The sequence below is a fragment of the Leishmania braziliensis genome, chromosome 30, assembly GCF_000002845.2.
Source record: "Leishmania braziliensis MHOM/BR/75/M2904 complete genome, chromosome 30".
NCBI classification, from domain to species: Eukaryota; Euglenozoa; class Kinetoplastea; order Trypanosomatida; family Trypanosomatidae; genus Leishmania; species Leishmania braziliensis.
The window spans coordinates 724,377-749,644 of NC_009322.2; the positions used below are offsets into that span (position 1 = coordinate 724,377).

The 25,268-nt window shown below is 53.2% G+C and overlaps 3 protein-coding genes across 3 annotated transcripts; all 3 read right to left on the minus strand.

Moving 5' to 3' along the window:
- Nucleotides 1–1,744: 1,744 nt before the first annotated feature.
- LBRM_30_2120 (conserved hypothetical protein) lies at nt 1,745–3,301 on the minus strand (the record flags this gene model as incomplete). The annotated part of the gene is made up of 1 exon (XM_001566789.1): nt 1,745–3,301. One exon carries the CDS (start codon nt 3,299–3,301, stop codon nt 1,745–1,747), a length of 1,557 nt encoding a protein of 518 aa, XP_001566839.1.
- A 5,304-nt stretch (nt 3,302–8,605) lies between these two features.
- On the minus strand, nt 8,606–10,096 carry LBRM_30_2130 (conserved hypothetical protein; the record flags this gene model as incomplete). Its single annotated transcript, XM_001566790.1, has 1 exon — nt 8,606–10,096. The coding sequence occupies one exon, from the start codon at nt 10,094–10,096 to the stop codon at nt 8,606–8,608; it is 1,491 nt and encodes a 496-aa protein (XP_001566840.1).
- A 5,181-nt stretch (nt 10,097–15,277) lies between these two features.
- LBRM_30_2140 (putative RNA-binding protein) lies at nt 15,278–16,768 on the minus strand (the record flags this gene model as incomplete). The annotated part of the gene is made up of 1 exon (XM_001566791.1): nt 15,278–16,768. One exon carries the CDS (start codon nt 16,766–16,768, stop codon nt 15,278–15,280), a length of 1,491 nt encoding a protein of 496 aa, XP_001566841.1.
- Between the last annotated feature and the right edge of the window lie 8,500 nt (nt 16,769–25,268).

Below are 25,268 nucleotides of genomic sequence, written 5' to 3' on the forward strand. Positions count from 1 at the left end.
AGACCAGCGCTCAGCCTCACAGGCAGTGAAAAACTCACGCAACACTGCACAAACCCCCTTCATTAGGTTGTTTAGCTCTATCAGAGGAACAACTCATTCTCCTAGGCCTCCGCGTGGACATAGAGCATAGGTGCGACCCCACTCGCCCACGCATGCCGACAGACTCATCGCATGCTGCGAGGCACGCGTAGACACGCGCTACAGCCATGCGCCGGCCCCGCCACCTGAGCACGGCCCCGGCATTCAGCCTCGACCCACCCACCCGCACCACAGGTCGCCTCGACCGCCGCTCCCATCATCCAGGTCGCCATGTGGCGCATCGCTGGGAGGGGGGAGAGGGGGCTCAGTCTCCCCACACCACCGGGCAGCGAGAGCCGGATGGGCCACGCTCGAGTCGCGCTGACACTACACACCTGTTGCATGGGTGGCACAAACACCTTCACGGCCGCGGATCGCACCCACGCAGCGCCGTCCAGGACGCGACCGCCGGCATCCGTAGCGACCATTCGCTCTGACCTCCCCTCACGTCGTAGGCGCTTGAGCTTGTCACCGCCGGAAGCGGCTCGGCATTGGCGGGGATAGGGTGGGGGCTGTCTGGCTTCCTCACCCAGAGTGCGGGCACTGGACCCGGAGATGCCACGCGCTGAGGTGTGTTCCCCCGTCCCTCGGGCGAGGGAGAAGTATGCAGAAAATACACAAGAGGAACACAGGGAAGAGTCCAACAGGTGAGATGAGGGAAAGCACATACCGGTCCTTGTCGCACTTGTCTACCACCTTTGTCCACTCTTCCCTCGTCAAGCGGGTCTTCGCAAATGAAGTCAGCATGGAAGAGAAGAGGTTGAGGCACGCCTGCTTAAAAAGAACGCCTTTGCAAATACTCTAGTATGGTCCTCAGTAGCGAGGCGCATACAATTTCTTCTTCCTCTCTAAGAAGGAGAAACATTCTCGCTCTCTGCCACCCGCCGAACCCCCCCCCATTTCTCCGTGTCTCATTCACTTGTATCACCTCAACTCACCATGTCGTCACATTCGTGGCACATACGTGACGCTTACCACCTCCTCGCGGCAGCCGAGAGCAGCACGGTTGTGCGTTTCATGACTCAAGTCCGTCGGGGCGGGCTCTCGCGAGTAGAGCAAGAGTAGGCTATACACGCCCACCCTTGTGCGACAATTTAACACGCAAAGCGAAGCTTCCATGCGGGCGTGTTTGCGAGGTCAATGGAGGGGGTAGGGAGAGCGAGAGGCAGAAAAAGGGTACGAGGGGCCCAAGTCGGCGGGAAGGAACATAACGCATGAAAAAGGATCGGCAGCCGACAAGAGAGAAAAGAGCTCAGGGGGGGGGGGCATCCCAAGCGATGAGGCGAGAAGGAAATCGAAACGGAGAGAGGGACGCACGGGGGAGTGAGGCGTGAAATACACGGCATACGAGAATCCAAAAGAAGACGCGGCCTATGAGCTGAAGAGAGAAAGAGACCGGGTGATTTTCTCTCGATACGATGAAATAGATGTAAATGGGCCTTCAGTGAAAGGGGTGTAGTACCTTACGATAACACGCGTAGGCATAGGAGGTAGCCTCCTCAACAGTGGGCCTCACAATCCTCCCCTCTCCACACATACACACACACACACACACAGAAGAATCACGAAGAAGACAACAGAGATCTCCCCTCCTTCCGTCCTTCTCCACACCTTCCCCTTCTCTTCACACCGCCGCTACCAAGAGCACTGGCCGAGAAAAGGGGTGCTAGACGTCGCACAGCGCCTTCGTCCATGCGGCCAAGACATCAGCGGCGTCGAAAAAGGTACTCATCTGCGACTTCGTAGAAGTGATTAATTTTACTAGCGAGCCGGACATGGCCTCCGTAGCCTCTTCCAGCTTCCCCACGCGATGGGCCATGAGCTGCCCTTCGTTGCCGTTGTCGCTAAGATAAAACATTGCCACATACGAATGGGCAAGAACCTCACGCGCTGTGAAGAGTGTTTTGGTGACGCGCAAAACTACCTCCGATTTGGCGCACGTGGAGTCCACCAACGCCACTTCTTCCTGCGTCAAAGCGCCGCTTACCACTCCCGGGCCTCGTTTGTCATCGACCACTCTCTGCACCTTGATCAGTTGCTCTCGCATTGCTGGGTTGTGGAGCAGCGTGTGAATGAGTTTCTCATCTCGCTCGGCGCTGTCGAGGTGGAGTGTATACCGTTCGTAGTGGTACGTGAACCTCTTAGAAGAGTCCATGGCCTCTTCGGAAGCCGCCGCCCCGTGGTGTTCCACGTTGCGGCAAGAGTAGTAGTCTCCGCTATGCTGCCTCCAGGGCCCCAGGCAGACCCAGCAAAACTCGTGGCTGCACTTGCATGTCATGTGATTGCACCCGCCGCTCTTCTCAATGGTTTTCTTGCACTCTGGACACTGCTTTGTGCGACTCAGGATGTAAGCGAGATTCGCCCCTTCTTTAGAGCAATAGCTTTTCCACTGCCGCATGTTCTCGCACGTAGCTGGACGATGTGGCTCATAGCTGCACCGTAAACAGTACATACTGTTGCACAGGAGACACAGCACCCCTTGTCCCTGCAGGGGTGGTACGGGGGCATAAAGCACGGCAGCGCAGCCATGCGGGTTCGGGCACCAATATAGCGTTGGGCACGTCTCGACGAAACCTGTCAGGTACTTGCGGTGTATCTGTCCGAGGATTTTTTCGTTTTCCTCACTCTGTGCTTTGTTGTCGCACTTGGCGAAGAGCTCGCGCATGACGAACAACCCTACAAGTTCGCAGCAGTCTTGCTCCGGGCAGGAGGTGCCGAGGAGGTTCTCCAGGATGCGGGACTTGATGTGGTCGCGCCAGCACTCAAGACAGAAATAATGCCGGCACGTCGAGAGACACGCCACCTCGTGCGGGTTATACTCCATGGCGCAGATCCCACATACGGTGGGAGCGCCGGCTCGACCGAAGCAGAGCGTTGCCTCATGCAAGGACGCCTCCTCCGTGATTCCGAAGTCCTGTAGCACCTTTTTAGAATTCTCAAAGTAGCGTTCCACTGCAACATCCCTCGACCACCGATAGCGGCGCAGTAGTAGAGTGGCCATACTCGTCGACAGACAAGTCAGATTCACTACTTCGTGCACCACGGCGCTTTGCATCGCCAGCACCTCTGAAATGTCCATTGTGCGCCCTTCGCACTGTTCATTTTTCTGCTCTGCCATTAACTCGGCAGACCCCATCACTGTCGGTTCTGCATCCTGCTCCTCGTAGGTGTAGTCATCCTCGTCCTCGCCGTAGTATTCCCTGTCGTACTCTGGATCATACATGATTCTTTCCTTCTTTTTTTGTCCCTGTGGTGATGATTATCGATGTATCGGTGTCGCGCGCGTGTGTGTGTGTGTGTGTGTGTGTGTGAGGGTGTGGGTCTCTGCTCTGTTGAGTAGTAGCATTTGCTTTCCTCACCTACACACAAGTTCTTCGGGCAGCAGTATTGATGTTGAGAAGCTGCCGACAGCGAAGCACAGTATGCAGTGCGCGATGCCGTACCTCGACCACTACCACAGCGAGGGATGGAAAGATTAAGGGAGATTTTTCACAGGGTTTCTTGACAAGCTTCAGACAAGGCAGCTTGTTCAAGAGTAGAGATCGAGTTCAGCTAGTTCTGGCGAAGATGGATTCTTCAACGTCAGCTAGCGGTGCCGAAAAAGGAAAAACAAGCAAATATATGAGAAATGCTTGTATGATGTGTATGTGTGAGTTGGCACACACATACACGCGAAAAAAAAACGCGTGTGACAAGCTGCGCAATTCTTCCCCACCAGCCAGGAGCTCAGTAAGGAAACAAAATGCCAGTCATGATGACTCCGTCGCCGAGGTAGGAGAGAGCGTACAGAGAGCATTCAAGTGGAAAGCAGTACATATGGCTGCACATTGCATGGGATCCCGAGTAGAGAGGAGGCGGAGGAAGGCGTGCTGTGCGGCGTAGACACATTTTGGTGAAGAAAAGAAGGGGGTACAGAGCAAGACGCACAACAAAGTACACCCCGTGAACACTATAAAAATTGAGTGACTGGCAGAGCTTTTTCTATCGCGGTGCTCCATAGCCCCCCCCAAGTCGCGTATTCGTGTCTCTTTGTCGTCTACTGCAGCGCCCCGGAGAAGATAAAAAAAACAAGTGTGAGGTCGGTGCGTAGAAGATACTGTTCGACAAGATGATAAACGTGTCGCACAGCCTCTCAAAATTATAGCGGTAAGCTACCTTTATCGTGGAGGCCTTCCCCGTTCTCTCCCTCTGGCGTCTCTTTTTTTTTCGTTTTCGAGTTCTTTGGCGGCAAACTACGCAGCAGCATGGTAGGGGTTTGCTATCTTTCCTTTTGTAGCTTGATATAGTCAATTATTCGTTTTTTTTTTCCTTCTCTGCCTGTCTGTCTTTTCTTGTTCGCGCTTCTTGAAGATATAGGAAATGATGCGCTAACAGCACGCAGGTGCCATTCCGGAAGAGAGACCCACACAGAAAGACTGAGTGTACACTACACTTCCTGTTAGTGCGGCACAAAATATGCCGTGTGAATAGCAGCAGGGGAGGAGTGTGCGAGAAGATGAATTGAGAAGTAACGTGAGCGCGAAATAGAAAACAAAACAAGAAGAAAAAAACAGAGAGCAAAGATGGACGTCGTGAGCGCCTTGACAGCGTCCGTACGCAGTCACGTACCTACCCACGCGCACAGACGCGTTATTATTAACAATGAACCGACACACTGAATAAGCAGAGGAAAGGAAGAAAAACTACGCCCGTGTTGCTTCGACTGTAACAAGAATAACCAACACACAACAAACATATCGCCAAAAAAATGACCTTAAGGTGTGTGCAGTTTTGCGTGAACGTCGACACCGGATGATGCGACGGCACGTCTTATACGAAACAATTATTATGATGTTACCCTCAGTCAGACGGTTCGAAACAAACACAACGTACTAAAACACACACACACACACACAATGAAAGAAGAAGCAAAAAAAAGTGCACTTCACTCCTGCAGTCCTCACGGAGAGGCACGCACACACACCTGCACAGAAAACCCATCAAGGAATCAGAGCTCTGAGCACCACAAGCAGATGCGTGCTGCATACTTTTTTTTTCTTTGCTTTGGATTCTCTTCGAAGGGCCTTGTCAGACCTTCTTTTCCCAGGTCGATTTCACACCGTCACTGGGGTAGGAAAAAAGGGGGGATGCGTGTAAGAGACCCTACGACACTGCCTGTTTCTCTCTCTCTCTCTCTCCACCTGTCAGTGTGGTTTGCACAAGGCCACCCCCCCGTCCGTGGGAAGAGAGAGAGAGAGAGAAACAGGCATACACCAAAAAACGACACGTACAAAGTCGAATGTAATGCCACACATACACACACACACACACACAAACAAACACACAAACAAACAAACACACGTGTGCGACAGGCGCAAAAAAAAAAGAGAGAACACCTACGGCACACAACACAACAACAAAAAACGCCGCTTAGGCGTTGTGGAGCACAACATCGCTGACGGTAATCACCTCAAATTATTCAGACTGTCTAACCGATGCTAGCCTACCCGCCACATTCACCACCAACAGCCCAGGCAAAGCACACGCACACACACACACACACCTTCCAGTACTCGCCACTAACTACCGGGCAGGGCTTTGGAGGAAAGCTCTTTTTTTAAGGGTGTGTAGGTCGGTATGCAGTCTGAGAAAATGCTGGAGAGGTATGCAAGAACAAAGGTGCTGAAAAAGATCCGTGAACAAACTAGGATTATCCTCAACAACACGTGAAAAATAAAGAAAAAAACATAGCACCGCTAAGTTTTTCGTGCACTTGGCCTTTGGAGGAGAACGGGTCTTCCTCTCCTAGGCCTCCACGCGGCCATAGAGCATAGGTCCGACCCCACTCGCCCACGCATGCCGACAGACTCATCGCATGCTGCGAGGCACGCGTAGACACGCGCTACAGCCATGCGCCGGCCCCGCCACCTGAGCACGGCCCCGGCATTCAGCCTCGACCCACCCACCCGCACCACAGGTCGCCTCGACCGCCGCTCCCATCATCCAGGTCGCCATGTGGCGCATCGCTGGGAGGGGGGAGAGGGGGCTCAGTCTCCCCACACCACCGGGCAGCGAGAGCCGGATGGGCCACGCTCGAGTCGCGCTGACACTACACACCTGTTGCATGGGTGGCACAAACACCTTCACGGCCGCGGATCGCACCCACGCAGCGCCGTCCAGGACGCGACCGCCGGCATCCGTAGCGACCATTCGCTCTGACCTCCCCTCACGTCGTAGGCGCTTGAGCTTGTCACCGCCGGAAGCGGCTCGGCATTGGCGGGGATAGGGTGGGGGCTGTCTGGCTTCCTCACCCAGAGTGCGGGCACTGGACCCGGAGATGCCACGCGCTGAGGTGTGTTCCCCCGTCCCTCGGGCGAGGGAGAAGTAATGATAAGGCGAAAAGCAAAACGGTCTTTAAACAATCACGCCCTCGCACCTTTCCTCACTTCCAAATGGCGCAGCAGACTGTAGCGGTGAAAGGCGTACTTGCGTGAACTGTTCGGCTGCTGGGCAGCAGCGGAGGAGGACCGATCACCATAGTGTGTATTATATCTGACAGCAGATGTGAGAAGATCGCCAGGGCACCGCACCCATGGAACAGCAGCGGTGATCAGAAAGGAAGTAGTGCGGGGCATCTTTTTTGGTGTTGCGTAATTGCCGTCTATCTCATGTCAGCAGTTTTCCCTTCATGTGATGCCCATTCTTTACATTTGGTTTAGGTCTTCACGGTTGAGCAAACCTACGGAGTGCCTCCTGCTGTACTGCCACGAAGTACCCTTGCCGGTGCCCGTGTTCAACGTTGACCAGGACAGCACTTATGCACGCGTATAACTACCCCTGTCGCTGTCACTTGAAAAAAGATGAAACACATCTGCACAGCTGCTGGTGTTCGGATCTGTGTGTAACGATGTGCCCTCGAGGGGTCTTGGCCAACTCCGCAACTCATTTTTTCACACAGGAACGCATCCATTCACGACACCCGCAGGCGCAGCAGCTGTACGACAATGTAGACCCTGAGAAAAGAAAAGAGCACGCCCAGTGCTGCGGAAGCACAAACACTAAAGAGCAAGCAGAAAAAAAACAAAGAGGACTCCGTCTCAGTAGATGCGACCGTGCGAGAGGAGCTATGCCGCTCTGCCTGCACTGCAGGGAAACTGGCAGAGCCATTGAAGACGTAGCAGCCACGCAAAGCAAGCGAGGAAAAAAAAAACAGCTTAAGACCGCCAGCGAACAAGAGGAAAAACAGAGGAAGAAGAACGAGCAGGCAGTGGCAAAGGAAAAGCAAGGAAAAAAAATGGGAAGAAAAGTGCAAGATGCCATCACGTGGGTCCTGCCCTCCCCATCGATGTGTGTGTGTGTGTGTATGTGTGGTTCCGCACCGAGACCACCAACGCACCACTAAGTTCTCAATGTTGGCACAGCGCAGGCGTGGGGCCAAACCCAGAGGCAAGTAAGAGTCACAACAACAGAAAAAGAAAAAGCGCCCCATCGAATAAAGAAAATAACGGGGCGCAAACACACATGAGGAGGCGGACCACAAACGAAATATGCATATAAATATAGAGAGAGAATTGGCATGTTACCAGCGCAGACGAGTCACGGTGAGACGGCGTTGTACTGCGAGACAGTATAGCTTCAATGGCAAGCCGAGACGAATTAGAACAAGGAATGAATGAATGAAAGGAAGCGTACAGTGAAGTCGTCTTCTTGAGAGGGGTCTTCAGTGTTATGAAAGGGCAGACGCTATGAGGAACGGGACAGTGGGGAACGTGAGCGTACGACGAAAAGAAAACATCAAGGGAGCCAAATCCAGCCCAGCGGAGAAGTTTGCTCACAGTGGAGATGCACAACGAAGAAGTGGGTGTGCGTGCCTTCATGAGCTTCTTGCTTCCTGTTGAACGAGGCAGTAAAGGCAAAAACAGAGACCTCGTACCTTCATCACACTAGCGGCGACATGCAACAACAACGAAAAGAAAGACGCTACAGGCAGTCGGCTAAAGCGCACGTGCGTTTTTTTTTCGTTGTTGCTTCCACCCTGTTCCCTCCACCTGTTGTGTGCTGTAGTTGCTCTCCTTCCTCTCAAACTCCGCCTACACGTTGCACTGCCACGTAGCGTACAAAGCAGCAGCTCATGGTCACAGGGGCACGGAGATTTCTTGCCCATTCCCTTTTACGCACTCTGCAGCACACCACCATTCCTTCCTCTTCACAGGGCTGGTCTGTGCGGTTCTTTTTCTCCCTTTCTCCCGTTTCTTCTTCCTATCTCAGGCAGGCACACGTCCCGTCAGTACGTTCGGCTCAACAACTGAGATGTATGTCTCTCGCCCTCTCTCTCTCGGTTTTTGCCCGAAGCTCAGCCTGTCAATTTCTCCTGTTCTTCCTGATGCTCCTGCACCGACTACTGCCTTCTCTGCGCTAGAAGCATAACCACGGTTGGCTACTATTCTCTCTAGTGCATGTCAAAGGATCCACGATTGCCCCGCGCTTTGTCGGTGGATGTAGGTCATCTTTTTTTCCCGCTACTTCACGTTATCTTTCGCTTGCTACACTACTGGCCTAGGTCGTTCAAGCTCGCTGGTGCAGCCAGATATGTGTTGTTCCCGCGGCTGGAAAAATGGTTATTCGTGAGGCCTATGCCCTGTCCTGGCGGATACGGCACCACCGGCGAGCCCTGAACCTGATGGGATGCCCCAAAGTGCATGTTTACGAGGGGTGCTGTGGGGTACGGTATGGAGGAAACTAAGGGAGAGCTGGGCCCAGTTGAGCTATGTGTCGACGACACCGGCGTGACCGGAGCGTACGGGTTGTGACGGTAGCTGCCGCTTGGGCTCAAGTTGCTGCTGCGATGCACCGGCGTCGTGAGTGCGTGTGCGCTTGCATCCAGCATCGCGTTACTGCCGACACTGCAGCCGTTGGGAAGGGCTCCAGAGTTCTCCATTTCTGGTCCAAAGCTAAAGTTCAGCGGAGTACCTGGATAACTGCGACTCGGTGTTTGGTCAAGAACGCCGTAGTGGGTGAAGTTGTTCCCAAAAGTGCTCGCGTTTGTAGGGTTAAAAGTAACGTTGAGGAACGACCCCGAGGTGAAGGTTGGAGACTGCTGCGGCTGGACGAGAACGGTCGGCGTTGGTGGAGGTTGCTGCATCGTAGATAATCCCGCTGTCAACAACGCCGGTGACGCCACGGGCTGACCCATTCCTGGCGGTGGCGGTGCACCACCAACACGGCCAGGAGAAAAGTGATCGGAAATGCTGGCGAACACCCGTGACTGCTGCGAGGTGCCGGCCCCCTCCATACGTGTCTCAGGGGTGGAGTTCGTGTGCGGCACACTGTTATCGGTGCAGATCGGCGGCGGCGGTGATAGCAGCGTGTTGTTGGCGTGATCAGCAAATCCCCTGGTGCCGCCATGACCGACCCTATGAGACCTGGAGTTGTGCGCCGTATCGACGTGCTGCTTCACTGTGAGCTGCTGCTGCTGTTCGCGCCGACGACGACGCTCCCGCTTCGCCTCCTCGGAGTCGGCGTACTTGGCTAAGATGGCCACCGACGTGTTGAAGTAGAAGCGGTTGCCGTGCAAACTCGCCAGCGCACTTTTGGCGGATTCCACCGTGTCGTACTCAGCGTAGACCACCCAAACGCTACCACCCACACTGTCCTCGCGCATTGCGCAGTAGGTGAGGGGCCCAAAGCCGCGCAAAAACTGCTCCACTTCTAGCTGTGACAGCTTCAGCGGGATATTACGCACGTAGAGGGCCTTGTTTTCCTCCACGGCGATCTTCCCATCGTGCTTCGATGGGAAGATGCAGAGAGTGAAATGGTGGCCGTGCAGCGTTACGTGGGTCTTGTTCAGCTTTTCATACGCCTCCCGTCCGGCGTCCTCCGACTCAAACAACACGAACCCAAAGCCTTTGCTCCTGCCCGTTGTAGCGTCCAGCATTACCTTGGCATTGGTGGGGTGGTACTCGAGGAATATTTGCTCGAGATCAGCGTCAGTGAGGTTACGTGGCAGCTTCGCCACAAAGAGGTTCTGTAGGGTAGTCATTATTTTTGTTTTGACGGCGTATTACAGCTTGTATGATCTGAGAGTATAAAGGTCGTTTGCGATGTACGCGTGTGCGCAACGGAAGGAAGGAGAAGGCGGAGGTGTGGCAGCAGGACAAGTAGGGGGCGGGTGTGGGTAGGAGGAATCGATATGAAGGTCGAAAACAGCCGCTCCCAGCAGTCGTGATGGGGGTTGTGCAGAAGTCCGGCGGAGACACGGCTTGCACATTGAGTAGGAAAAGGTGGAAGAAAGGAGTGAGGTTGGGAAACGAAGACCAAGGGAAACGAGAGAGCCGCAGAAACAGCAGTGTGGTGCGCAGGGAGAGAGGAGGTGAGGATGTTACGCATCGATGTGTGGTGTATCGCAAGGGACGCAGCTCCTGGGGAAATGTGTGGAGAAAAAAAAGGCACATCCCCAACCATCGGTGGTGCTGCACAGGAGTCCGTTTACAGCGCCCCATCGACGGGAAGACAGGATAAGGCCGGGGCTCTCTTATGTTTTGTTGTTGAAAATCTCACCATGCACTCTCCTTTCACTGCCTATTGAGGCAGAGGCGGGGCCAATTCTACGCCTCATCGTCTTCCGCCCCCCCCCCCCCCCCATCGTTGCATACGCATGGTGCGTGCCCAGGTGCGCAACAGGACACACAGACACACACAAGCGGAAGGAAACCATACAGAATGCTTCTTCATGGTGCGTTATTGCTAACCGCCAGCCTCACCCAAGGGGTTGACGGAGTGGATACCATCGACTTCCTTTTATTGTTCCCGAGAGTGGTGGACTTGCGCCTTCTACCAACGGTGCGAGAAAGCCCTGCATGAATTCTCAACTTTCTCGTTTTGAGAAGAGGCAGCACAACGAAGCACAGCAGAGAAGGGAAATGAGGGGTGGGAGGAGGGGGGCGAGGTCGAGGGGTACGTACGAAATCGTGGCGCTCACTGCTGATCGAGGCGCTGCTCTGATGGAAACATAAACGAGAAGGAAACGAAGAAGTGGTAAATGAACACCGCAATGATGCATTTCTGTCCCCCCTCGGCTCAGTTTGAAGGACTAGGGAAAGGAAGCCTGCGATCTCTGCTGGTCGAACGTCGTCGAGTGACTTGCTCGCCGGCGCACTCACCACGTCCGTCTGCCCATTTCTCCTTCAACTCACTTTTTTCTTCGTAGCAGTACGGCCTCAAACCCCACAGCCAGCACCTCCGTGCGTTCCAGCTCGAGTGCTGCGTTCTGGCACAGCTGTAGTAGCGAGGACCCCTGAATCTGATAACGAGCAATCTTTCTCCATGCATCCATACGGTGACCTCCTGTACGAGGGTCCCCAGCATGATGGCGCGGTGTGAGGCTGTCGTATCGCGTTGTGTATCGTCTGTTCGAAAACAGGGGCCTACCTGAAGAGCCCGCAGTCATCGCTGAAGCACTGTTGTGCCACGCACTTGGCAAGGGTCGGAGGCAGCTGTGTCGCGATTCTCGAGAAGGGCGTGCGTGTGTGCGTACCGTGTGACGATGACAAACGGGGGCTGAGCCGAACATACGCAGTCGTACCGTGCTGGAAGTTCTATCCCGGGTTAGGATACCGGCCAGTCCGTGATGCCGCGCGTGCAAGGGGTATGCAGTAGCGTCTCTCCGTAGGTGTTGGCTTGGTGTACAGCCGCAAAAGGTCGGGTTTCCTGTGGGAGTGGCCAGTCGTCTGCACTTGCAGTGGAGTGGGGTTGGCGTGCAGTGTTAGCGCAGACCAATCCAGCCTGTGGCTTGCCCGCTTCTTGTGTGGCACGCCACCTCCTGGGTGCATCTCCCATTGGCCTCCTGCTGTACTGCCCTCCTCTCTGAGTCACCCGACGGGGTGCCCTGCCTCCGTTTTCCCTTGAGGGCTGTCGTTGCTGATGCTGCTCCTCAGCGCTGCCTCCGCGGTATACGCCTCGGCAGCCGCCCAGACCTCGGCCACGACTCCTGTTGCCACAACGCTCTGGTGTAATTAACTGCCGCAGCCGTGGCGTGGATTGGCGTTGCCGCATGTTTGCCCCCTCAGAGCCTTTGAGCTGGTAATTCACACTGTCAACCAGGGCAGATGTCAGAGCGCTCAGCTGCCTCGCCACCTCGCTCACGTCAGCCACACCCGCTTCGTTCCCTTCGGCGTCGTACACGAGAATGTGCGCCCGCCACCAAGCAATGCGTCGTCCTCCAGTTTCCTGTAAAACTCTGTCACAGCACTCTCCGCGCTGCCAACCAGGCCCCCACTTGCTGCCTTCCACTCAGCCTCTAAGAGAGGATGCGTTGAGCACGCGTCGCTTTGGGAGGGGGGGGGGAAGAGGACTCTGCAGTCCGGCACCTCGCTCACCAGGGGGAAGCCACCGTGCCCCTCCCTGTCCCAGAGGCTGGCCACAAGCCAACGGTGCGTTTTGATGGCGTCATCAGCGCTGAAGTGGAGGATCACGTGCATCAGTGCGTAGCGTGCATTGTTCAGGTCATTTGAGAAGAGCAAGCACTAGCCCAGCCTCACCGCCACGGGAGCCAAATGGCCTTGGCGGGCGAGACTCATGGAGCTCACCTCTCCTTTCCTCTGGCTCTTCGCGAGCTGCGGGCCTTTGAAACGTTGCTGTTCCCTTCCTCCCAAAGTGCCTCGGCTCTGATCAGCTCCTGCATCCAGGGGTAGACTTGTAACTGGTGCTTGCGCATACGTCTCTCCTCCATGAGGTACTTCACGCTTTCCATGTTTGCTGTGGGTTGCCTCGGCGCTGAGAGGGCCGCCAGATTCGTCCTCCATCTCTGCCTTCAGTTCCTCCACTGCGGTGTAATCTGCCCGCTTTACTTCTCCAGGAGTGCAAAACACATTTTCAATCGTCGGCTATGGCCTCTCATCTCTGACAGGTTCAACTCTGATAGCCTTTGTTGAGTGATGAGTGGTGAGGAGATGCGCAATGCCGTTTTTGTTGGCCCGGCATGTCGTCTGTACAGAAGGGAGGCGCGGGAACCCGGCAGAGAGAGAGAGGAGAGAGCGCTGCAATGTAGCTCCCGTGTAGCGCGACTTACGAGGGGACACACGAAAGAGGTCCTGCAGGGTCGAGGGGAATACTGGATCGTGAGACTACATGTAGCGCCATTGTGCCGTACCACAGAAAGACAAGCCCCTTTCTCGACTGCTACCACTGGACAGTGGGAAAAAGCCCAGCAAAGTGTTAAGAATGTCTGTTTTCTCTTGATTGCCCACGCATGTGTGAAACACAACGATGAAACACGAAGAAGGGGTGCTGCCCGCTCGCTACAAGAAGACTTTACTAATGGGAAGCGCCGTCCTCCTAGGCCTCCGCGTGGACATAGAGCATAGGTCCGACCCCACTCGCCCACGCATGCCGACAGACTCATCGCATGCTGCGAGGCACGCGTAGACACGCGCTACAGCCATGCGCCGGCCCCGCCACCTGAGCACGGCCCCGGCATTCAGCCTCGACCCACCCACCCGCACCACAGGTCGCCTCGACCGCCGCTCCCATCATCCAGGTCGCCATGTGGCGCATCGCTGGGAGGGGGGAGAGGGGGCTCAGTCTCCCCACACCACCGGGCAGCGAGAGCCGGATGGGCCACGCTCGAGTCGCGCTGACACTACACACCTGTTGCATGGGTGGCACAAACACCTTCACGGCCGCGGATCGCACCCACGCAGCGCCGTCCAGGACGCGACCGCCGGCATCCGTAGCGACCATTCGCTCTGACCTCCCCTCACGTCGTAGGCGCTTGAGCTTGTCACCGCCGGAAGCGGCTCGGCATTGGCGGGGATAGGGTGGGGGCTGTCTGGCTTCCTCACCCAGAGTGCGGGCACTGGACCCGGAGATGCCACGCGCTGAGGTGTGTCTTCTCGTCCTTGGGGGCAGGTGTGCGATACCAATAGATGAATAGCGAGAAACGTTAAGAGGAGTTACCATTAACACTCTTATTTTCAACTTACTCGTATCCATGTTTGAAAAAAAAAAAAAACAGAAAAGGAAAAGATCATGAAAGATGTCATCAAGGAAGGCGACAGCGAAACAGCTCAAGCGTAATCAGTCCAAAGACCTACACCCTCACTTACATAGACACATATGTATATGAGGGGTGTATAGGTCAACAAGAAAGTCTCACAAGACGAGGGGCAGAGAGGTTGAAGTGAGAACAAATGGGGTAATTCCTTGTCGGACTTTAATGCTAGCTAGCAGAGAAGCAGGCATACACACTGAGCTACACCAGCCGTAACAGGACCAAAGTAGAATTCAGTAGGCTGAGGAGAGTTGTCGATACGAGGGATGCGCACCTGTCAGCTTCCTAGATCATCATCATGACAGCCAGAACACTAAACAAAAAGTCAAGAAACAAAGCGAGCGCAGGGAGAGCCAAGAGATAATCCGGCAGCGCCAACGCGGAAAAGAAAGACGCGTCTATCTGCTTGAAAAAAAAAGCAAAGAGAACCAAATCACCGCGTACACAGCCATGTAAACCAGTGGGTCGCAGCAGAAGATACTCTGGGAGAGAAGTAACAAGACACATACACACAGAAAAAAGAGAGGAGCCCTCTCTCAAAACTAGCACGCGTAAGCTGACACTGCGAATGCAAGCACACGATCACACCCAGTCAGACGGAGAGGTGAAACAGGAGCTGAGAGGGGTACAGAGAGCAAGAATGCAATACAGACATAGAAACGCAGAAGAGGACGAAAGACAGAATCGATTTGCCCTAGCAAGAGTGTTTTGAGAGAATGAGTGGCAGAGATCAAAAGACCCAGAGAGAAAAAAAGGGGCGGGGTGCGGCTAGGAGGGTCCAAGTGCGTACACATACAACTCGCCACTTGACACGCAGTCACACGGAAATAGCTGGCACCATCAAGAATGAAAGCGATACCATTAAAAAAAGCGATGGCTGCAGCACTGGTGTTCTTTTTCCTTTGAGGGGGGCACTACAGCAAAACGCGCTAGCTGAGGATGCGCCCAAGTACACTAACCCATGGTGACATACGCGCACCTTAGACTTCTAAAGAGACGTTCTAATCAGCGCAACTACGATAGGAAGGGCTGTAGCGGAGCCTGCAGAGGTGGGGAGCGGGAGGGACTGTCCGTCAACGAAGAAAATCAAAAAAAAAAAGACTCCAAAAAGCACATTGAAAACGACAAATGCTCTGTTACACCGCGACTTACCGCGGTCTCATACCACTACTGCTACCACCCCACGCCTAATTCACTTCGGCCAGTGGTCGAATGTCTCTCTACGCGAGGTTCTTGTAGGGCATGCACACGAACGGCGTCGTCGTTGAGACCTGTCACACTTGCTTCACCGAGATGTCCGCCGTCAGTATCGCAGCCAGTAGGGACGACTTGAAGTGGTTCTACGTAGCTGGAATCATGGGAGACGCTGAATGCACGCATCACGCTAGCGCTGCCGCTCGTGTAGGTCGGTTGGTTTCTCCTCCCACCCAGCAGGGTTGTCGATTGCGAGTCTGTTATCATTGGTGCAAGGCTGGACGTCGGAGAAGTGAATGGGTCGCAGCTTATGTTCACAGCATCAGGAGCGAGAACGTACTGGGGCCTATTTTCCATCAGCATCACAGGTGTATTCGTGGTGGAATTCAGTAGAGGAAAGTTTGACTTGACACCAGTTTCCGTTGTTGGCAGCGTTGCGCTAACCAGCAGCAGTGGTGCCGACTGCGCGGCGGGGGAAAAGTCGTAGGGCGATATTGGAGGGCTGAAAGACGACACAGGGATGAAAATTTGATGTCCGCTCTCGCTGAGGGTGTAGCAGTAGCCTGGCATCGGCTGCGGTAGCGGCTGCGGCATGGAATAGACCGGCGTCGGAGGGTACTGCGTTACATCCGTCAGGGCGGGTCGGAACGGCGGCGGCGGCGCGTTCGAGAAGGACGGGTTTGCCCTGGGGGCGGTGAGGCGGCCCGTGCAACTGCCACGTGGAGCGACCGTGCTCGTAGGCGTCATTTTGGTTTCCATGATTCTGTTGGAGCTGACGCTGTTAATTTGAGAGAGACCATTCTCGCTTCCCAGTGTCGTGGCACAGGTGGGCAGCGATCCGGTGCTCTCGTGATGGTTGTGCGGAGGCGGAAAGATGCACCCACTGTTTGGGGCATGGGTTTGCGTTCCGTCACGACGGCGCCGGCGTGCCTTCTTGGCGTCGTCGCTGTCCTCAAACTTAGCGAGGATCGGTACCGAGCCATGGAAATAGGTGCTGTTGCCGTGGAGCTTCGCCAGTGCATTCTTGGCATCCTCGACAGTCTCGTACTCGGCGTAGACGACCCACACCGGGCTGCCATAGTGGTCCTCACGCATGGCGAAGTAGATAAGATTTCCGAAGGACTTCAAAAAGTGCTCCATCTTCTCCTGCCCAACGTTCATCGGGATGTTGCGGATATACAGCGCATTGCTCTCCTCGGTAAAGATCTTTCCATTGTGGTTGGAAGGGTAGATCACGAGCGTGAAGCTGTGCCCACAGGCACGCGTCATCTTACGGTTCAACGCATTGTAGGCCTTGGCGCCCTTCTCCTCCTCGTCAAAGAGCACAAAACCAAATCCCTTGCTCTTGCCAGTCGCCGCGTCCAGCATGATCTTAGCACTGAAGGGGCCAAACTCGGTGAAGATATTGAGGAGGTCGGCATCGCTGATATTGCGCGGCAGCTTCGCCACAAAGAGGTTTTGCAGAGACATTGCTCTTCCTTTCCCTCTACAGGCTTGTTAAACCCCCTTCGTTCAGCGATTAGATCAGGAAAAAAAAGAGGGGGTAGTCTCGCTCGCGCTTCGTTTTCTCAAGTTGCCACTACACACGTAGCGGGTGCTGGTCAATAAGACGCACGCTGGAGGTAATGACCAAAAAAGGCACACACAGAGAGAAGAGATTGAGAAAGAGCAAAAAGACGTGGAGAAACAAAAATGAGGAAGGGCTGTGCCGAATCCTCCCTCCCCCAAATGAAGACAACAACGCTCAGGAAAAACGACTTCTTCCTGAGCGAGATCCCTAAGAGCGAAAAACACAGCAAGCGAGGGAGAGGGAGAGAAAAGAGGACACGAAAAGACTGAGACACTCGAGATACGAAAAGCAAACCGAAAAAGAAAACACACAAACGAAACGAAACGTCAAGGAGACGCTGCAACCTCAGTTCAGAATCACCGAAGAAGAGAGGAGGCGAAAGAGCCGTAAAAATAATAATAAAAAGGGGGGCACACGAGAAAACGGTTACACAAGAAAAGGAAAGGTAAACACACACACACGAGGGGAAAAAATGGGTGAGATATTCACTCACTCGAAAGGACTCGCTCTCAGGTGAGTCGCTTTCGATTTGTTTTGTTTGCCTGGACTGGATTCACTCGACACACACGAACAGTAGGCGTTGCGCGCCTTGTGTGTGTTTGCGTGTGGGTCGGGTTGGGAAGACTGGGGAGAGGAATGGGGTCCGCAAACCTAATACCGGAAATGAGAAGATGAAGGTGGCACTGGGTAGGCGCGAAAACAACAACAACACACACACACACAGCCCACACACCACCACCACTACCAAAGACGATACCTGGATTATTAAAAAGGAAAAAAAAAAAACAATGAAGAGAACAGAACAGATGCAGTAGGGGACCGCAGCAGCGACAAAACAATAAAAACCAGCAGCACTTAAAAGAACAGTAAAAACTAAAAGAGTAGTGTACCACGTCACCAGAGGCGAGGAGGAGGAGGAGAGAGAGAATCAAGGAAGGGTTCTAGAGAAGAAATTTAGGGAAAGCAGAAAGAACCACACACAAAAAGGCAGCAATGTGTCACAATCACTACACACAGACACGAAAAAAAAAAAACAAGACGTTTTGGTTGCTAGGGCCTGAAGAGAGACAAGGCGAGAATCAGCAATAACGACCCCCAACAAGGGGGAGTAATACTATGTGAATCTGCCACAGGTAAGAGAACAACTGAAAGGGTCGTCGAGAGAAACGAGAAGTACCGATCTGGGGTCTTTCTGTAAAGGAAGTCTTTTGGGAGTGCCAAGAAGTCGAATTATATTGTTGAGGGGGTCGTTGCGTAGACACAGGGTGGACCACAGATGCACACGCACGTTCAGTTTCTCGTGTAGATGGATGCAGAGCTAGGTGCACGCAAGGGAGAACAAGGCAAAACAGAAAAAAACGCGTACGTAAAAAAAAAAATCAGAGCTATGAAGGAGAAATGCAAGCGAGAAATTAGACGCAGAGAGCGGCAGGGAGCACACAGCCGAGTAGCAAAAAAATGGTTTCGAGCGTCTTGTTTCGTGTTTTCATTCACTTGCTTCTCTTTCTTTTTTTTTGTTGGTTGTTGTTCGTCTCCCTGGTGCTGTACAGAGTACTCGATGGCAAAAGAGAGAAGAGGGTGAGAAGAAAATAAGATTAGTTGGTGGACGAAAAAACTGAAGGGGACACACACAAGGAAAACCTAAAAGGCCAAACACTGAAACCGAACTAAAGTGCACAGGTGTTTTGTTTTTCTTTTGCTCTTCCCTTTTCTGCACCCCCGTGTGTGATGGTATATATATATATATATTTTCCTTTAGCTGCTTCACGTGGAGGATGCAAAAAAAAAAAAAACAAGAAGGAGGGTATCGTGTACACTTTCTTTTATTAATATTATTATGATTATTATTGATTCCTCTCGTGCTCTGGTAAAAGGAACGGAAGATGTGGAAAAAGTGTAACTCGTGCTTTTGGTGTTTGCGTTTGTGTGTCTGTGTGTGTGTGTGTGTGTGACGTGGATGTGCGCTATATAGGACAACCTCAGCCAGCCGAATAGAATAAGTAAGCAAGAGAGGTTCGTGTGAGATCGAGTCTGGGATCCGTAAGAGCAGGTGGAACGCGTTGAAAGAGCCGCGGCGAAGACATACAAACAGAAGAGGAAAAAGATAAACCAAAGACCGGCGCGTATGACAAAACAAAGATTTCGAAAGGAAACAGAAAAATCCGAGGGTACAAGACTGAGAGGGACACCCACTGAGGATTTAGATATCAAGCACGTAACACAGTGCGCGAGTAGGCCGATAAAGAAAGATGTGGGAAAGCGAACGCCCACAGCACCACCGAGCAGCTCCTCTTCTTTCTTTTTTTGCGCCCGGTGTAGCCTCCCGTGCCGGCAGCGACGACGCCGTCCCCTCTTGTCGATGCTGGACTGCAGGAGACAAACACCTAAAGACCTCTCGGTTTAGTTGCAGGGAAAGAAAAAAAAAACACACGTCGATTTCAGTGGGAGGACGTTTTCGCGAGGCAGAGCTCTGACACCGAGGCTACAACGCAGTCGATAGAAGGCGTACACGCACTTCTGTTTCTATGAGCTGTGACGATACTAACTTCTTCGTATATCGCTTTCGTTGATTTTGATTGCCCTTTGCTTCCTTCGCCACTTTTTCGATTTTGCGGTTACCGAGAGCGTGTTTCACCCTTATGTGTTTCAGAGCTGATTACGTGGCTCAGAGATATGCCAGCACACTTGGGGTGAAAAGAGAGGCGGCGATGACGATGTGGAACCACAAGGAGAGGAAGGGGGGTGGGGAGACTCGGAGAAAGAATTGGAACTGAAAAGGGGTTTCAACGAGAAGAGGAGGGCGTTTTTTTCTTTGTCTTTTGACGGAGCGGGAGTAATAGAAGGATTGGGGGAAGGGAGGGGAAAGGAAGAGGCAACGAAAGAGAAGAATAAGAAAAACTAAGACAGGCTGAAATGAAGCCGGATAGAGAGCTATCCAGAAGTCTGCAGGGACGCGGTAGTAATGCTCAGTGGGTTGGAAAGGTGGCTGGGGGTGTGGAAGAGACCGAAACTCATCTCACAAAGAAGGGATATGAGCACGTGTGGGCTGGTGCACAAGCGTCGATGATGCGTCAGATGGAGAAGGGGTTGGAAGGAGTGGAGTGGGGTAGAGATGACGACATCAGGGATGCAAGAGGGAACATCAAGAGGAGGTGAAACGAGCCAGCGTGCGCCGCCGCGTTACTCAGAGCTGCCAACCAAAGATGCTGCTTGCACCATGCATGCCGAGGGCTTTCCATTGGAGCAGCACGCCTAAAGCTGATGGCGGTTAACAGGAGTTTGTATGCCTCACCACATGAACGCCCACTAAAACACCGCAACGCCCACCCCAAGGCGGTGCTACACGGAACGATCACTCTCCCATGATCGAAAGTTCAGCCCTTAGAGCTTCACCCGCGAGCTCGAAAAAATCGAAGAAGCCGCACACCCACAACATGTCAGAAACATGACGAGCGACTTGTCTCTTGGGTTTCTTCCGGCTCTCCCTCTCGCTAGTCCTTCGGGGAGAAGAGGCAGTCGCAGTGTTCGTGGCAGGTTTCGAACTTTTTTCTTTCTTCATGCCATCTCCTGTAGTAGCGCTACGAGGCAAGGCGTTCCACCAGGAAAAAAAAAGCGTCGAGGGAGAGGCAGCAACGAACCCTCGCTGCTGCCATCCTTCAGTTCACACTCACACAGAACGACATCCACAGGCACAGCAACCGCACGAGGGTTTTCGCGGCAGTTCTTCGAGGCTAAGACTAGCACGTGGGACGGGGTGGGTGGGGGAAAGGAGGGAATTGAAGCGGTTGATAGGGGAATCTGGACACAAAGGATGAGGCGATGCAGCAAGAGGAGAGGTGGCAATATGTGCTATCTCACAAACAAGCAGGCATCCCTAGGGAGGAGCCTGCCCACGCCCACTCACCGCATATTGCAATAAATCGAGTAAGTAATCAAGGACATGAAACGACGTCACGGAGTACTTTGTTGTGTGTTTCACTTGTCCATTCCGCCACGCACAAGTCAGTGGATGTAGACACTCCCCCCCCCCACACACACACGCAGCTCACCTCATCCCTCTGTGGTGTCGTATGGTGTCTCTGTCGTGCGAACCAACGCCGTCGGATACCGCTCAGCCCCCTCTCCCACCTCCCTGCGGTGCCACTGCATACAGCGCAGTCCAGGTCCAGGATTACGTCCCACCTCTCTGCAGCGCAGCGCTCACCCTCCCCACCTCAGACCTGTCCGCTGACCCCAAGAGTCCGCACAGCTGCAAACGCAAGGGCAGGTGGCAGGCTGCCTGGCTTCCCCAGAATGAGTGGGAGGGGGGGGGAGTACTTGGCCTCTGGGATACCCCCCACACTGGGGTGGCCGATCATCCTCCGTGAATAGGGGGATACGTCAAAAGTGGGCCAATGGGTTGTGGTATTGACGAAGGAGGACCCCCCCCCAAAAAAAAAAGTATGATGGAGGACGAAGAAGGAAAAGGAAGAGTAGCCGGTTTGAAAGATGAAAGGGCAACATCGAAATATGTCAGGAAGACACAACTGCAGGCAATCCGTGAAATAAAGCAATATGAATAATAATGAATAGACGATGCGCAGGCCAATGCAGCAGTGCCAAGTGCCCCCCCCCAAAAAAGTGAAACAGACGAAGAGCAATCAGGACACCACACGTGCACACCAAGAGTGAATCGGAGAGCGGCTTGAAAAAGGAGAAACCACACTGCAGAAGGACCGCCGACGTTAAAACGCACACACAAAAGAGAGGCGCCGCTTCGCCTGGAGGAAGGGAAGTAGGTAAGCAGATGGAATAAGAAAACACAATTTAGAGGGCACCGGTGAGGAGAAGGTGAACACCACCGCTCGTGTTTCTTCGAAGGCGCCAAAAAAAAAAAAGCGAGTCAGCACGAAAACAAAAAAAGACCTCCAATTGAAAGAAACCACAACAAGCAAGCGCCAAAAGGGCTGTGGGTCCTCCTGTTTTAGTTTGTCCAACTCCCCTCCGTCTGCAGTCTCGGATATGCCTATGTATGTGCGTGTGTGTCCGTATAGGTCGATGGATATCGTGTTTTCCCCCTCCCCCCTTTCCTTCTAAGGTAGGGGGCAGGCATGATGTGCTGCTGAGGCGACAAAAAAGCGGTAATTGGAAAAAAAAAGATAAAAGAGACGGCGATGCGCTAAAAGAGGAGACACATCGAAGAGGAAGATGAGCTTCAGCGTCGCGTGTGAGAGTGATGGGGGAGGGGAGGGGAGGGGAGGGGCGGAGATGTGGAGGCTGAGAAAGTGATGGGGCCCAGGCGCCAACCAACAAGCCACCCATGCACACATACACAGGAAACAGCGAAAAGAAACAAAAGGCGAGGGGAAAAAACGGTGAAGACCTAAAGAAGCGACCAAAGCAAAGTAGTTCCGCCACAAACAGGAACCGACAAGAGTGTCACACCCATGCATGAGTGTGGCTGCTCTCCCAAAGGGCAACTAACATGGTGAGACAGAAGACTCACTTCTTTTTCGTCCATTCCGCTACTTCTCGCATAGTGTGCGAGCGCCGCGTTATTTTTTCCTCTTCCGCACCCTCACATTTCTTTCGCTGTTACCGACTCCAGTGCGTTCTCCTCGTTCTTCGTGTTTTAAGCGTACTGTTACGCGATAACCGAGACGACATTGTGCAAGTTGTCGTGATAATGCCTCGGTTGCGCCGGCGAATGGGGGTCTCTTTGGGGACTTCAAGCTCTCTCTCTACTGCGCTACTGTCTTGCACAATGGCGATGCAGTCTGCGGCTGATTCATCATGAAGCTTGTATTCGTGGGCTTTCTGCCGGAAAGGATGTAGAAGTCGTCACGCTCGCCCCACGGCTCCATCTCATCTACAGTGATGCTCATCGCTTCCTGCAAGATGGCGTGTGCTTTAGGGTCCAAGGGAGAAACCGGCACTGGGGTGACGGCCGTTGCCCTTGCCTTTGAAGGCGCAAAGTGTACCAAAGCCGCAACAGACGCGTCAAGACCAGGGGAAAAGACGCTGCTAGAGCCGAAAGGCCACAGCACAACCTTCAGGTTGTGGCGGCGCTGTTATGTCTTGCGTTTGGAGTAGTCTATGAGGGTTCCACGGCGCCGCGAGCGGGAGCTGTGGGAGGTGCTCATGCTCTTCTTCTGGCGGCCACAATTGGTGCCAGTGGCGATCAACGGGTAGGTGCGGCTGCTGTAGGGTAAGCGCCTGGGTGCGCTTCGAGTGCATGATGCTGAGATAGAGTACTGCGGGTTTGTGAATCCTTAAATCGGATCTTGTGGAATGTGCAAGCTGGTGCGTCAGACGATGCAAGAAGTCGAGAGCCTTCTCTTTTCCGTGCTCTAACTGAGGGGAAGTGCCAACAAAGCAGAGAAAGAGAACTACAGGGAAGGACCGATTCTCTTAATGGACAGAAGAGAAAAGGGGAAGGAGTGAGAGTGTGTGATGACCTAGTGCGAGAGCTGTATTCTATTCAGGTTAGCTATACATACAGACAGAAACACGGACATGACGGAAAGATAACGAAGCGGCGTCGGACGTATCGAAGAGAGAAGCAAAGGCCATCATCATAATAGGAGCTTGAAAAGTGCGAGGTTTGCGGTGCAGATGCGAGGACGGCGAAGTAAAAGAACGGAAGAGAGTGGCGAGAAAGATGCAGGCGCGCGATCCGAGAAGAAGAGCATCACCGCAAAGATTAGCGGCACGTTAAACATGCACTAGAGGAAGCTGGCTTTTTTTCTGGAGGGAATTTGGCACAGCTGGCAACAGGAGAGAAGGGAGAGCTCATCTAAGACTGGCACTCGCTCACCTTCCTGTCTGATGCGTAGTTGCACAGGCTACAAGACCATTGATCTTCCCAGTCAGAGCCCGTCTGGCGCACATCGAGGGTTGGAGAGTTTCCAGTCCTTTTCCCACTGCCTCGCCGTGCTTGTGCACCGTGCGTGCAGAAGACAGCACCACCTCGTCACCGTCTCTCATGCACGCCTGCACAACTGCATACAAGAGGGAAAGGATGGAGACATGGATCCATTGTCTTATGCGTGCCCCTTTGACGAAGAAGGGTGGCCCTCAGCACACAACGCAGCCTTTCTCTATTTTTCTTTTTCTTTTCGTAACACTGAGATAAACAAGAATAGTAAAATTGACAAAATAAAACAATAAGAGGAAACAACTAAGAAACATACATACCTAAAGTACAAAGCGAGACAAAAGAACAAAAAGAGGGGGAGAGGAGGAGGAGGGGGGGGGTGGGGGAAGTAGAAGGATGGAGAGCACGCGATCAGGCTTGTCATCCATCGAGGAAGAAAAGGTAAAGAAGAGCGAATTCTATATATATAAATATAAGAAAAACAGTCAAAAAAAGGTAGCATGAAAGAACATTAAAAAAAAAAATGAAATATTGCTGTCCCTGCTTTCCCGGATGCTTTGCTTCGGACAGCAAAATGGCCTACTTCGCGGTCCGGTCGCAAGTTCCAAAGTCATTTCATTTGTGTCCCCGTGTGTGGGTGTGTGTATGGGTGAGTGCGCGCTTCGTATTTCGCCACACAGGCACCCACTACTATGTATACTATTCATCATCTTTTTCTTCCGCAACTTTCCTTCCCCTGTCTCTTGACTTTGTCGTACAGAAACAACAAAGACCCGTGCAGGCGATGCGTTCTTTCTTGCATGCTGTACCCTTGTCGGCTACCTGGTAGCATTGACTGCCGTAAGGCCCTTCTCGAATGTGTACTGACCATAACATGGAGGTGCTTCTACCAGAAAAAGACAGAAGGGGAACTGTGAGGAGGAACACACAAGGACAACAACAAAACAGAGAACAAACACCACTCAGACACACACGCACACACACATATATATATACCGAACAGCTGGAAAGATGAGTGGAGAGAGAGAGCGCGAGGAAGAAAAGGAAGGTGTGCACAGGAAAGTGCAACTGCGATGGGAAACCTCGAGCAAGTACTCACTATCAGGTTAGCACGGCGGAACAGAAAAACGACAACCATAAGCAATCCGGAAATAAGAGGAAAGACAGGTGAGGCGAAGAAAAAGAGAATCAAGACGAGAAGGTGAAAAGGGAACAACGAGTACTTTTCCGAGCGCAATCTCTACAGTTCCTTCTCACTTCGTCAGTATCGCGCGTTTTCCTTTGGTGGCCTCGCTGCATGCGAGTACCATGTAGGGCTACAGGCGATGTTGTGGTTGTTCTTGTATTTTCTTCTTTGCAACAGGCGCTTTCAAACTTTCGTTGGCGCTAGTGCCCTCTTTTTCCCATTTGACGGCGCCACCACCACCATCAGCTCAACCTTTTTCTTCTGGAAAAAATGGTTCAGCAAAGGTTGTGTTTTTGTAGGGCATTGTACTTTGAAGTCAGCGACATGAAAAGTGGTGGAACCCCCTCCTAAAGGGCCG